General features: G+C 40.7%; 1 protein-coding gene across 7 annotated transcripts in view; it reads left to right on the top strand.

Annotated features, from left to right (window-relative positions):
* ESR2 (estrogen receptor 2) overlaps nucleotides 1-11,453 on the top strand; it is a 63,386-nt gene extending 51,933 nt beyond the window's left edge. For 6 of the 7 annotated variants that reach the window (XM_036238308.1, XM_036238309.1, XM_016141772.2 and 3 more), the window contains 2 exons: nucleotides 5,642-5,822; nucleotides 7,461-11,453. In XM_036238308.1, coding sequence (XP_036094201.1) covers nucleotides 5,642-5,822; nucleotides 7,461-7,653 — 374 coding nt within the window. In that variant the 3' untranslated portion in view covers nucleotides 7,654-11,453. The remainder of the gene's footprint in view (nucleotides 1-5,641; nucleotides 5,823-7,460) is intronic. The other variant, XM_036238311.1, reaches the window with a different exon arrangement.
* Nucleotides 11,454-12,305: the final 852 nt, after the last annotated feature.

The raw sequence follows: 12,305 nt of genomic DNA, 5'->3' as shown, positions 1-12,305 counted from the left end.
TTTTGAAAAACCAAAAACTAATATTATACTTAATCATGATCAGAAACAAGGCAAGTATGTCCACTCTCACTAATTCTATTCAACATTTTAGTGGAAGTTCTAGCAATAAGGCAAGAAAAGAGATAAGCATCCAGATTGGAAAGGTAGACCTAAAACTCTTCTTTTAAAAATGTGATTATCCATGTAGAAAATCCCAAGGAGTCTACAAAAAAGTGAGGTTAGCAAGGTTGTGGGCTATAAGGGCATTACATAAAAATCAATTGTATTTCTTTCTGATAGCAATGAACAATTGGTAATTGAAATTAAAAATCAATGCCTTTTATAATAGCATCAAAATTATGAATTCTTAGGGATAAATTTGACAAAGATGAGATCATACACTGAAAACTATAAAACATTATTGAGAGAAATTAAATTCTAAATGAATACATATGTTAATGGACTAGAAAATTCAGGATTATTAAGAAGGCAGTCCTTCCCCAAAATGATCTATGAATTCAACTTAATCATGATAAAAATTTCAGCAGGCTTTTCGGTAGAAATTGACAAACCAATTCTTAAATTCATATGGAAATGCAATGGATCTGGAACAGCCAAGACAACTTTGAAAAATAATGAAGTTAGAGGACTTATGCTGCTTGATTTCAAGAGTTGATGGCTTTATTAATAAAGCCTTCGAAACAATATATATTAACATCAAAGTAGACAAACAGGTCAGTGGAACAGAATAGAGTGTCCAGAAATAGACTTTGTTGATTTTCAGCAAAGAGGTCAAGGAAATGGGAGAAGGATGATCTTTTAATAAATGATGCTTGAACTGTTGGATAGATATATCCAAAAGCTGAACCTTGAACTGAACCTCATGCCTATTGTAAAAATTTACTCAAATAGATCATAGACTTAAATGTGAAGACTAAAATCATAAAACTTGGAAAAATTTAGGAGACTATCTTGTTTATGTTGAATTTGGCAAAGATTAATAAAACACAAATAACACGAACTTTAAAAGATTCATAATTTTGTTTTAATCATAATTGAAATCTTTTGCTTTTCCAAAGATACTCTTAGGAAAATTAAAGGGCAAGCCACAGACCAGGATAAAATATTTGCAAAATATATTTTCAGCAAAAGATTTGTATCTAACTGTATAAAGAACTGTTACAACTCAATAATAAGAATACAACCCACTTAAAAAATGGGCACATGTTTGAACAGATACTTCAGTAAAGAAGATATACTGATGGCAAATAATTACATAAAGGATGCTAAAATTATTCATTAGAAAAGTGAAATTAAAATCACAATTAAAAAAACATTATATACTCAATAGAGTGGCTATAGTTAAAAAGACTGACCATATCGAGTGTTTGTGATGATGTAGGATAATGAGAACTCTTGTACACTGCTGGTAAATTAGTACAATCACTTTGAAAACCTGTTTGGCATTTTTTAAAAAAGTTAAACATACACCTACTAGATGACCCAATTGTTTCACTCCTTGGTATATTTACTCAAGAGAGATTAAAGTATATGTTCATACGAAAACTGGTAACAACCCAAATGTCCACCAATAGGTGAAAGGATAAACAAACGTTTCTCTGTTCATACAGTAGAATACTACTCAGCAATAAAAAGGATTGAATCAATCTGAATAATGAGTCTTTAAAAATATTTAAAATTAGGAATACGTCTATTTATCTGAACAATTTTAAGACTTAAAGGATGAAACTTATTAAATGAAAGAAATTGAGAATTAGAACCAGGCAATCCTATTTTATGTTAAGAAAATTATTAAGAGAAATCGATACTTGAAACTACTAATAAAAATTTTTTCAGAACCTGATAAAAAGTTATTAAGAGATATCAACTCAAACCCTGGTTCACTCTGAATTTATGGCGAGAGTTCCTATGTAGTATGTGAGTGGAGAAGGGAAAGGCACAAAAGGACACACAGAAGGATGCTGAAGAGGCAAGATGGGTTATTTCTTATTGATCAAGAACACATGGCAAAGCACTGTGGACATTGTTCTGCTGGTTTCATATCACCAGCACCTTTTGAACTTTAGTCTGTTCTCATGGTTTTGGAGGGTAGGAGGTGATAATAAAGGGGATGGTCATAGGTAGAAGTTCCTTTCACAAAGCAAACACTACACACAGCTCCCAAAAGCCAGAACAGTTTTTTTTTTTTGGTTAGTATTCTGGGATTTTTAGTAAACACTGTAGATCTTCCTATTTATTTGCCTTCAGTCAAGGCAAGTTTATATCTTCATCCTTTGAACACTTAGGACATAGCAAATCTTGGGAGGTTGCCTGTCTCCTCTCATGTGCTGCTCAGAATGTCATTAGGTGGGCTAGTGAGAGGAACACACACACACAGCCGTTCCCAGGCGATAAAGGGGAGAGGAGATTATGTCTTTGATTTTATTTTACTTCCTTTGGTATGTGTGGGGCCTGGTGCCAAGATCTTGCCTTTTTACTGTATTTCTTTAGTTTCATGAAAAGTAATTTAATTTAGTTCTACAATGAATCTTACCTGATGTTTTTACCTTTGGAGGGTAGTAGCAGGGGCAAATTATTTGTTGTTTTCTGTATCTGTGCAGTGAGCATCCTGAGGGCAGGGGCTTTGTGTCTTGTCACTTGCCCCTGTCCAGTATCTGCCACTTAGCAATCACTCTCTACATACACGTTCAGTGAGCACGGGAGTGTGTGGATACCCAAGTGCAAGCACCGTACAGCTGACTGGAGAGTCAGGTAGCAAAATGGGTATTCTTCAGCCCAATTCCTTCCCAGGATGATTTTATATAGGTTAATTTTCTTGTGTATAAAATGTTTTCTCACATATAAAATTGATATAGTATATGCCTTTTCCAAAACTGTAGCGATTCCTGTCCTCCAAAACTTTGTCACTGTTGGACCCTAGGTCCTGAGTGGAACTGTGCTCTCCTCAGAGCCTATACAAGACCCAGCCCTTGGCAATGACTGCTCGCTTATGAAGGGGGTGACCCAATAACCAACACATGCTATCTGACGGGAGCCTTGATCAGACAGAGGAGGCACTGAGGGCTCTTTTCTTTTACTGTAATTTTGGTTATGAGGATTTATTTTATTATTTTGAATGACAGCTTTATTGTGATAGAATTCACATACCATACAATTTACTGATTTTTAAAGTATAAAATTCAGTGGTTTTTAGTGTATTTATAGCCTTAGCAACCATCATCACAACCAATTTTAGAACATTTTTATCATCCCTAAAAAAACACTGTGTATTTATCCAACGTTCCCCAGGCCCTGTCCCACCTACATCCTGGGCGATCTCTAACTTACTTTCTGTCTGTGTAGATTTGCCTGTTCTGGCCAGTTCATATGAATGGGGTCTACAAAATGAGGTCCTTTGTGACCTGGCTTCTTTCACTTCACATGATATTTTCAAAGTACTTCATTCCTTTTTTATGGCTGAATACTTTTCCATTATATAAAATATGCCACATTGTGTTAATCCATTCATCAGTTGATGGACATTTGAATCGTTTCCACTTGTAGACTCTTATGAGTAATGTTGCTATGAACATTTGTGTACAAGCTGAGAGTTTATTATATTTTCAGTCTTTGTCACTTTTGATGGAGATGTGATTCTACACAATTTTGGATATTTCTAGAGGAGAAATCCATGGAGCACATACAAATCATATAGCTGAGCAGACTAAAGGTAAAGTAAGGCACTCGTTAATGCATCTGTGGTCAATAGGGAAAGGAAGCTTAAAATAATATTCTCCATACTTTTATTTGATTAATAATTTTGTGGTATACCTAAAATACGCATTAACATGTGTATTTATTGTTTCAATTATGATGGTGTGATTGGTTTAAAAATGAAAAAAAAATCGAACCTATGTGAATTCAGTCTAGTGCTTCCATTTATGAATGTGTACTTCACACCAGTCATTGCACTAGGAGATAGGGATATAATGACAGATAGTCTGTGCCCTTGAAGCGCTTATGTCTAGTCTCTTTGAGAGTAGGAGAGTGGCTGTGGGGCATGTACGAGGATATCCAGCTTGTGGATCAGGGGAACCTTCCAGAAGGAAGTTCATAACCAGGCTGCGGTCTACAGGAGGAATGGATATAGATAAGCAAGAGGAGGGAGAGAGGAAGAGGAGGAGGGGGAGGAGGAAGGGGAGAGTGTTCCTAAGCAGAAAGAAAGTTCCACATGTTCAGTGCATCACCTACCTGTTCAAGGAATTGAAAGTAAAATTCAAGGTGCGGTATGCTGGGAACTAAAGATGAAAAGAGCAAGAAGAGACTAGTACCCTGGGTAAGTGCCCAGGGCAGTTTGGACTCTGCATCTGGGCCACTGAAAGGGGCACTCTGGGTTGAGGGTGGGAGCTTGTTTCCTCTGCAGTGGAAGGGCAGGTCATCTGCTGTGGGGGACAGTGGGAGGTTCAAGGACTGTGGAGAACGAGGTTAGCATGTGGGATAGAGAAGCGATTCTGGGCTGTTTAAAAGATGAATATTTTAAACCTGCATTATTAGACATGGAGGGACATGCGCCCAGGGATGTGTTGAAACACTACACTTGCATAATTGTAGTTTGGTATGTACTTTGCCTTAATTGAACTTAGTTGCCTTACTTAAACTGAAATTACTAATAAAAATAGAGAACAAAATTGCCAAAACAAATTCTGTGGCTGATGGAGTGCCAGCCATCCTTCATTCTCATTGCAGTCAAAAGTTGGCAGCTCCACTTTTGATTTCATATATTTGCTATTTATTTTTACTTGGAAATCAAAAGCCTGGAAGACAAGCTAGATATTTCCTTGCTTTCAGGAATCAGGGAGTTGGGGATAGGGGTGCAGGAAAGATTCACCTGTGATATTATTTTGCAACCATTGGGAGGCCACAGTATCTTAGATCCTTGTTAGTGGAGAATTAAACAGTACAGGGCTGGATGGGAGAAGCAGCCTGCCTGGTAGTGTGGATGCAAAGGCCTTGGAAGACCCGTGCCTGTAAACTTTGCTCAGTGAGGAGTTGGAAAACTGGTCAGGGGTCGGAGCGGTAGACATGAAGTAGGTCTGTCTGACTCAAAATTGGTGGTCTTCCTGCTCCAGCAAGGTGCCATCAGAGGCAGGACGCTGGTGGCCTGGACATAGGTGGCAGTGAGCTCACCGTGACTGGGTACATGTGGCACACACGGGGGAGGTGGGCAGGAGAAGCCGCATAGCAGTGGTCATATGTTTGTTAAACTCTCCTTACTGCGAGGCCCTCCCAGAGGCTAAGAGTAGACTTAATTTCACTTTCTGACCATCTTTATATGTGTATTTGTTGCTGCAACTGAGATACACCATATAATGGTTTGAGAGAATTAGATACAAGCTAAGGCCACAGTTCTGGGCCAGGTGGGCAGTTTAGTCTGCCCAGATTCAGCCAGGCTCGCCCTTCCAGGTCAGCCATGGGGCTGGCTCAGGGGGAGCGGGAGGCACCATGGAGAGGTAAAATTGTGCTTTTAAGATTTCAGCACACATGCAGAACCCAGGGCAACTTGGCCTTCTTTCTGGAAATGTTGGCATGCTGAATGCCTGAGCACATGACTTCCATTTCCTTTTCTTAGAGCAGTGAATCATGGCTTTTATTCTTTGCCCAGGTATGTACCCCCTAGGTGCACCAGCACAGGAGGCTGAGAGCAGCCGGAAGCTGACTCACTTACTGAACGCCGTGATCGATGCTCTGGTCTGGGTGATCGCCAAGAGTGGCATCCCCTCCCAGCAGCAGTCCGTCCGCCTGGCTAACCTCCTGATGCTCCTTTCACATGTCAGGCACACCAGGTACAATCCACTTCACCGGTACATGGGGACGTGAGGGTTGGGGGGTGGTGGCATGCTCAGAGGGTGAAGAGCTTTGGGAAAAGTACAAGTTTGAGATAGATAAGGTAGAATTGTCACCTTTAAAGGAAGGTGAACCCCTGAAAGCAAATGAGGGTTCTTCATCAGTGCACATACCTGTAACCTAAAGTAGGCAAATAGTGGGCACTGAATGACTGTCACGTGGCACCTCACAGGATCTTTATGGCATCCTGTGGTGGCTCATCTATTTTTTAATTGTTAGGGGTTTTTGTTTATGTTGCTCTAAAAGGTGTAGGTCTTTCCCTAAAGTGAACCCGTCCCCGTATTGCTGCGGGCCTGGGCCCTGCGGTCATTTTCATGAAGAGGCTAAACCCAGCTCTCCCAGATCAACTCTTGAGGCTGGTGATCTGGGGAACTGCAGAAAGCCTTCGCTGGGAGTTCTCTCTTTACGATAGCATCAGGACGTTAAGAAGGAGACCTAAGAGAACTGGTGAGCTGACAGGTTCAGGAAGGCAGGGCCGTGGTAAATCGGGTGTGCTGATGTCCGAAGATGGCGTTGTGCCAGTGCAGTGAAGGCTCGCTGCTTAGTGTCACCCAGGGCGAGGGTAGCCCTGCCCTGGAGCTGGGAGAGGGGAGATGAGCCGGAAACTCTGGGGGCCACGAGGAAGACAGCAGACACCTCAAGAACTTTAACAGGTTTGGAAATGAAAACAACCCCTACCTCTGTTTAATGGTTATTTAGTACACACCATTTGCAGAACAGATAGCCCATCATTATTCACAGATTCCATATTTGTGAATTTTCCTGCTTGCTAAAACTCGTGACCCCCAAATCAATCACAGTGCTTTCAGGATCATTCGGGGACACTGACAAGGTGGCAGAAACATTTGAGTTGTCCATACTTGCATTCGCAGCTGAGGTCAACAAGGTGATGCTCTGCTTTCTGTTTCAGCTCTCATATTGTGAACAAGTGTCTCTTACAAGGTCTATTTAGTGTCGCGATTTTGCATTTTTTGTGCTTTTTGTTGGAGATTTCATTATCTAAAAATGGTCCCCAAACATAGTGCCAGAAGGCTGTGATGTGCCTTATGGAGAAAGTATGTTAGATAAGCTTTATTCAAGCATGAGCTATAGTGCTATAAGCCGCGAGTTAAACGTTAATGAATCAACAATGTGTTAAAGTCTTCAAACCAAAACACAGATAAAATGAGGTTATATATTAATGGGCTGATGAAAATTTTGTGACTAGAGGCTCTCAGGAACCTAACCGTGTGTTTTGCTCAGGAGCAATGGTTCAATGTTCACCAATTCAGTGTTTGTGGTAATTACACAGAACACAACTACTGTGAACAATGAGAGTAAACTGTGCTCTGCGCCAGGTGCTGCCAGGCCATTGCCTGAGTGGTGGGACAGAGGTCCACAGGACATTGTCCTTGCCCGTAAGTGCAGATCATTGAAGGATCCAGATGCCAGACCCATAGAACAAAAGGCTGGGGGAAGTGGGTAGAGGTGGGGGTGGTGGGAGGGCAGGTAGATTTATTATGTTGGGAGAGTTGGGGAAGATTTCAAAGTGCTCTTGGCTACCTCATGGGAATATCAGCACCTTTTTGTCCCCATAGTAACAAGGGCATGGAACACCTGCTCAGCATGAAGTGCAAAAACATGGTCCCAGTCTACGACCTGCTGCTGGAGATGCTGAATGCCCACACGCTTCGAGGACACAAGTCTTCAGTCACAGGGTCCAAGTACAGCCCAGCAGAGAAGAGTAAGAGCAAAGAGGGCTCCCAGAACCCTCGGCTCAGTGATGCCTAGCCCTGAGGTGAACAGGCTGCAGAGGTCAGCGGCTGAAGTGTGAACTCCCTGGCAAATCGTGAGCCCCATCAGGAATGGGCGGGCTTTATCCTCTTTCTGTGTGGACCCTCCTTTGCTTAATGTAAGCTCAGTCATGTAGCATCCTTCTCTGACCACTTCCCAGGAGTTGGGGTGAGAAAGCTGGTTTTCCTTGTTCTTTGGGGGTGCATTAGAACAGTTTGTCTTGCTGGGCCCCATAGGATATCAGTGTGATCCCTTTCTTTCTTTCCATCTTCCTTCCACCATTTTGGAAACACACTGTAGTGTTTTAGGGATGAATGGAAATATGACCTGGATGTGTTGTAAAGCAGGAAAGGGGAGAGAACGTGGCACACTTATAAGAAGTAAACTAATATTTATTGTGTGACCTAAACTTTTAGAATAGACCTTTGTAAGCTCTCTCTGGACCACGATTGTGGGATTGAAAACCATGACAACCATCAACTAATGAATTTAACCTACCTCACAGGCCTGTGAGGGCTATTGTCAGGACTATTATTCTGTTGAAGGACAGGGATTGTGACCTAGGGAGCCAGTGGTCAAGCGGGGATGTGAGCCACATTCTTCCCCTCAGACCTTGATGCCATCTTCATGCAGGTTCATCCCTTTTGATGTGCATCAGAGAGCCTGATAATTTGTGTGTGTGTGTGTGTGTGTACACGTACATATGTATAATCACTTTAAAGGAGGATTGTAATTTAAATCTCCCTGCCCCTGGATTTGTGCTTCTTTAAAACTCTCACCTCAAGGGGTCCAGCATGTGTGCTGGAGAAAGATTCTGTGTTTGCAAGAATGGGGTTCTCTCTTGTGGTTGTGGTGACAGCCATGCTTTCCCAGGGCCCCCACAACTGTTCCACAGATGGATGAATAGCTACACATATGCTAGTGTGTCAAATTTAGGGCCAAACTGTGTGGACTTGATGAGCACACCACTTGAAGAAGACTTGGTTTGTGAACTCCACTCAAAAAAGAAGTATTTAGCAATTATTTATAGCCATTAAGAATTTACACCTTAGGGCTCTTTTAAAATATTTTCTTAACAGAAAATTTATATGGTGGACTGGGTGAAATAGAAACTTAGTAAAATATTAGTTCTTATTCCAAGTGGAACATAAATAGGACATGATGATAAAGTACCTCTGAAATTAGTTTTAACTTTTTTAAAATGGAAGCTTTTGTATAAATTTTCAGGAACACAGTGAATGTGTAGAATGAGTTACATCTATATTTTGGAAGTGAGCAATTAAATCATCATGGGTGATTTTTGTGATGTTTTAAAAAATTGAGATTCAACACATTTTCTTTTTGAAAACAGGTTTACTTTGGCTAGCACATTCTGTATTTACTAAGTCATTAGGAAGATTAAATTCAGTGTTACAAAGGTTGATTTCTGCTAGTGAGACCTTGAATAAGTCTTAATTTTGGTATCGGTGCAATTTCCCTAAAAGTTGAACAAATCTGTTTCAGAAACACTGGGACATATTCCTAAAGAACATTCTATTTTATTGTCTGTATTACGAGGTGGTTTGAAATTATTCTTAGTGATTCAGTGTTATAGCCTTAGTGAGATTCAGTATAAAAAATAAGTTTGGTTTGATAGGGACCAGGGAAGCAGTGTTATCAACAAGATCAATTTTATTTCTTTCTGGCTAGCTTAGAATTCCCCATGACAAATAAAATGTTCTGAGGCTTGAGAGTGGGAAGTAGGAGACAAAGGCAGCAGCCTTGAGCAATTATTTGCTGATGAAGGCAGCCTTGAGCAACCACCTATCATACTTTTTTTTTTTTTTAACCTGGTATCTCTCTTATAAATACAATGAAGAGAAAAAGAAACAAAACCAAACCACCAGAATGAGATCCAGGCCATTGCCACATTAGTATGTAGTGAAGTTCTTTACGTTGAGTTTCATTACCCAGGGTGGTCACCAGATTGGACTCAGGTGTCCAAGCACTCTGGAATGCCAAATCCTGTGCTTATCCAGACGACTGCATGCACTTGTGAAAACTCATCAGTGCCCATTACTCATTTTTCAGATATTCTTGCATGCTTCTTGAAGCTAATCCTTTCACTGCACTTGGATTTAGCCTATCAGGAAGATATAACACTTAGTAATTTCTTCTTGGCTCAGGTCTCACCTGCATGTGCTGAGATACAAATTAGTTCAACCTGAAAGGCCTCTTTGGATGTCTCTTAGACTGGGGTCTGAGCCAAGAGATCTCATGGTCTATAGTTCAAAGGTGTTCTTTCTTTTGAATATTCTAGGGCCCTTTCCCCCATTCAGATGAAATGTTTTCAGTCTGTGCCCACCTGCTCTGCACATCCTCTGAGGAAGATATCAGTGTGCAGCTCAGGCTTCTGTTTTTACATGTTTTGAGTAAATCCTCAATGTCCATTTCAAAGATTAGTCATTTCTTTTTAATAGTGCTTTCTTTTAAAGGTCTTATTTTTGGAGGTTACCCCCCCCCCAAAAAAAAACCAGTCCATGATGGGTGGGCAACTTAAAACTCTCCCATAGCTACGCAAGGATTTCTGTGTTTTCAAGTTGTTTTAAAAAGGAATTAACTAGGGGGAATAGGACCTGACAACTAAACAGGAACCAAGTATTGAAAAGCAAAAACCCCACCCAGCCACATTTTACGTATGTACGATGGAAACTGGAAACGTGATCCTCACCTTTGCCTCAGACTCATGTGGCAAGATTCCTTCCCTCTGTTTTAATTGGTAAGTGATCACTTAATACAAGAAACTTAATTCGTGGGAGATGAATGAGATTTGGGCTTAATTCCAAGCAAGTATCCAATGTGAAGTCATATAGACAAGTTTTAATTAAATAATTACCACAGAATATTCTCAATACAGAGGACATAAGAACAGAGCACTCGCCCAGGACCTTGGTGGGGAGCTGGCACTTCCTAGAGGACCCACGTGGGCACTCCCAACGCTGCTGCAGGGGCTGCATGTGAGTTCCTAAGCGCTGTTCCGACTGCCTCTCCCTCCTCCCTCACTACTCCCCTCCTTCCTGGCCTCAGTCCTCTCATATGTTCCCTGTCCAGTGGGACTAACTGCAAAGGATTCAGCCCTAATAGATTATTAGTTGTCAGCCTAATAACAGATCTGGAGGGTCTTAACTGTCTTAAAAAACAAAACAGTGCGAAATCAAAAGCTCTGCAGTAAGGTAGTTTTATTTTGGATTACTTCACCTGCTAACTCAGTTAGAAGGGCAATTATTTTTTATTTCAGTAAGGAAAAAAAAATCAGTTATCAATTCTTGGCAGAGCGACATTATATATTCATAGATATAAGCTACGTTGAAGCATCTCTAGAATTTCCTAGCATGTGAACATTGAGTCTGGTTGTTATTTAAATTTGCTAAGGGGCTTGCGTTATGTTGATACTTTTTCAAATTCAAGGTGTACCTTCAGTTTCTAGGTCTGTTTTGAAACAAAACTTATTTAATAAGATTTAACACATTTTTAAAAAGATTTTGGGGGGCTTAAAGAAAACATAATAAAGGTTATATAAAGGGAATGATAAAAATAGTATCATTTACTACCTAAAAGTATTTGTGGAATACTTACTATGTGCCAGACATAGTTCTCAGTGCCTCATACATCCGCATTTAATCCTCATAATAAGTACTGTTGACGAGGATTTAACTAGAATATAAGCAGACTTGCTCAGGGTCACACAGGGAGTGATAGCACTGAACACAGGCAGTCAGGGTTCCAGTGCTGAAAGTAACCATGCAGTTTAACTAGTTTAAAAAAAAACAGCCTAAAGAAAAATATATTTAATAGACTGCAGAATCCATTCATCAAATGCAATCGGACAGGGCTGCTCTAGTTTAAGTGCTTGTGGTCACCCCCCCACCCCCATTTCCTGAACACCCTTGTAGACATAGAAGTTCAGTCCCATCTTTAATTTACATGTGTAAATTAAAGCCCAGAGGGGTAAACTGACCTGTTCAAGGTCAATAAAACTACTTATGACAAAGCTTGGATCTGAGTTCAAGCCTCTGCCTGCTTGACCAGTATTGTTCTTGCATAATGGGGACGGTTAAATTACAGTTGCCTTTACCTTCTCAGCTTAGATGGGGTCCATGTGAACCTTTACAGACTAGCAGCCATGACAGGTGGAAAAAATTAAGATGAATTTTGTCATTCCCGTCCTCCCATCCTGGGCTCATATGCTAAGTCATAGTACTGCTGTCACCTTCTGTTATTGCTTTCCCCAGATACATGAAAGTGGAGTATGTTCCTTGGACATTTACCCATGTAAAATTCTCACATCTTTTAGGCACTGATGCTTTCCTGCGTTTACTATAGTGTGAAGCCCATGCCATTTATTCTTGGTAGCTCTCAAAGTTGCTGGAATTTTGATTCCAGTGGCAGCTCTGAGATATGTATTCTCTGCACTGTGTGATCTCTTTATAACCCTTTTTATTGCTTTGGATCCTTTCTCTCGCCCCATACCCTCTATTTTTTGAATTCCAGGGATCCTATTCACATGTGGGCCAGCAGTCACTGTTCTGTGATGGTGGGCTTCCTTTATGGGAAGAGCGAGGCTTGCCAATGCTGGCCCAGCACAGCACCTGTTAACTCCATGACGTGTT

Source organism: Rousettus aegyptiacus, unplaced genomic scaffold (genome assembly GCF_014176215.1).
Source record: "Rousettus aegyptiacus isolate mRouAeg1 unplaced genomic scaffold, mRouAeg1.p scaffold_m13_p_3, whole genome shotgun sequence".
Classification (NCBI taxonomy): domain Eukaryota; kingdom Metazoa; phylum Chordata; class Mammalia; order Chiroptera; family Pteropodidae; genus Rousettus; species Rousettus aegyptiacus.
This window is presented reverse-complemented; position numbering and strand designations above follow the sequence as displayed.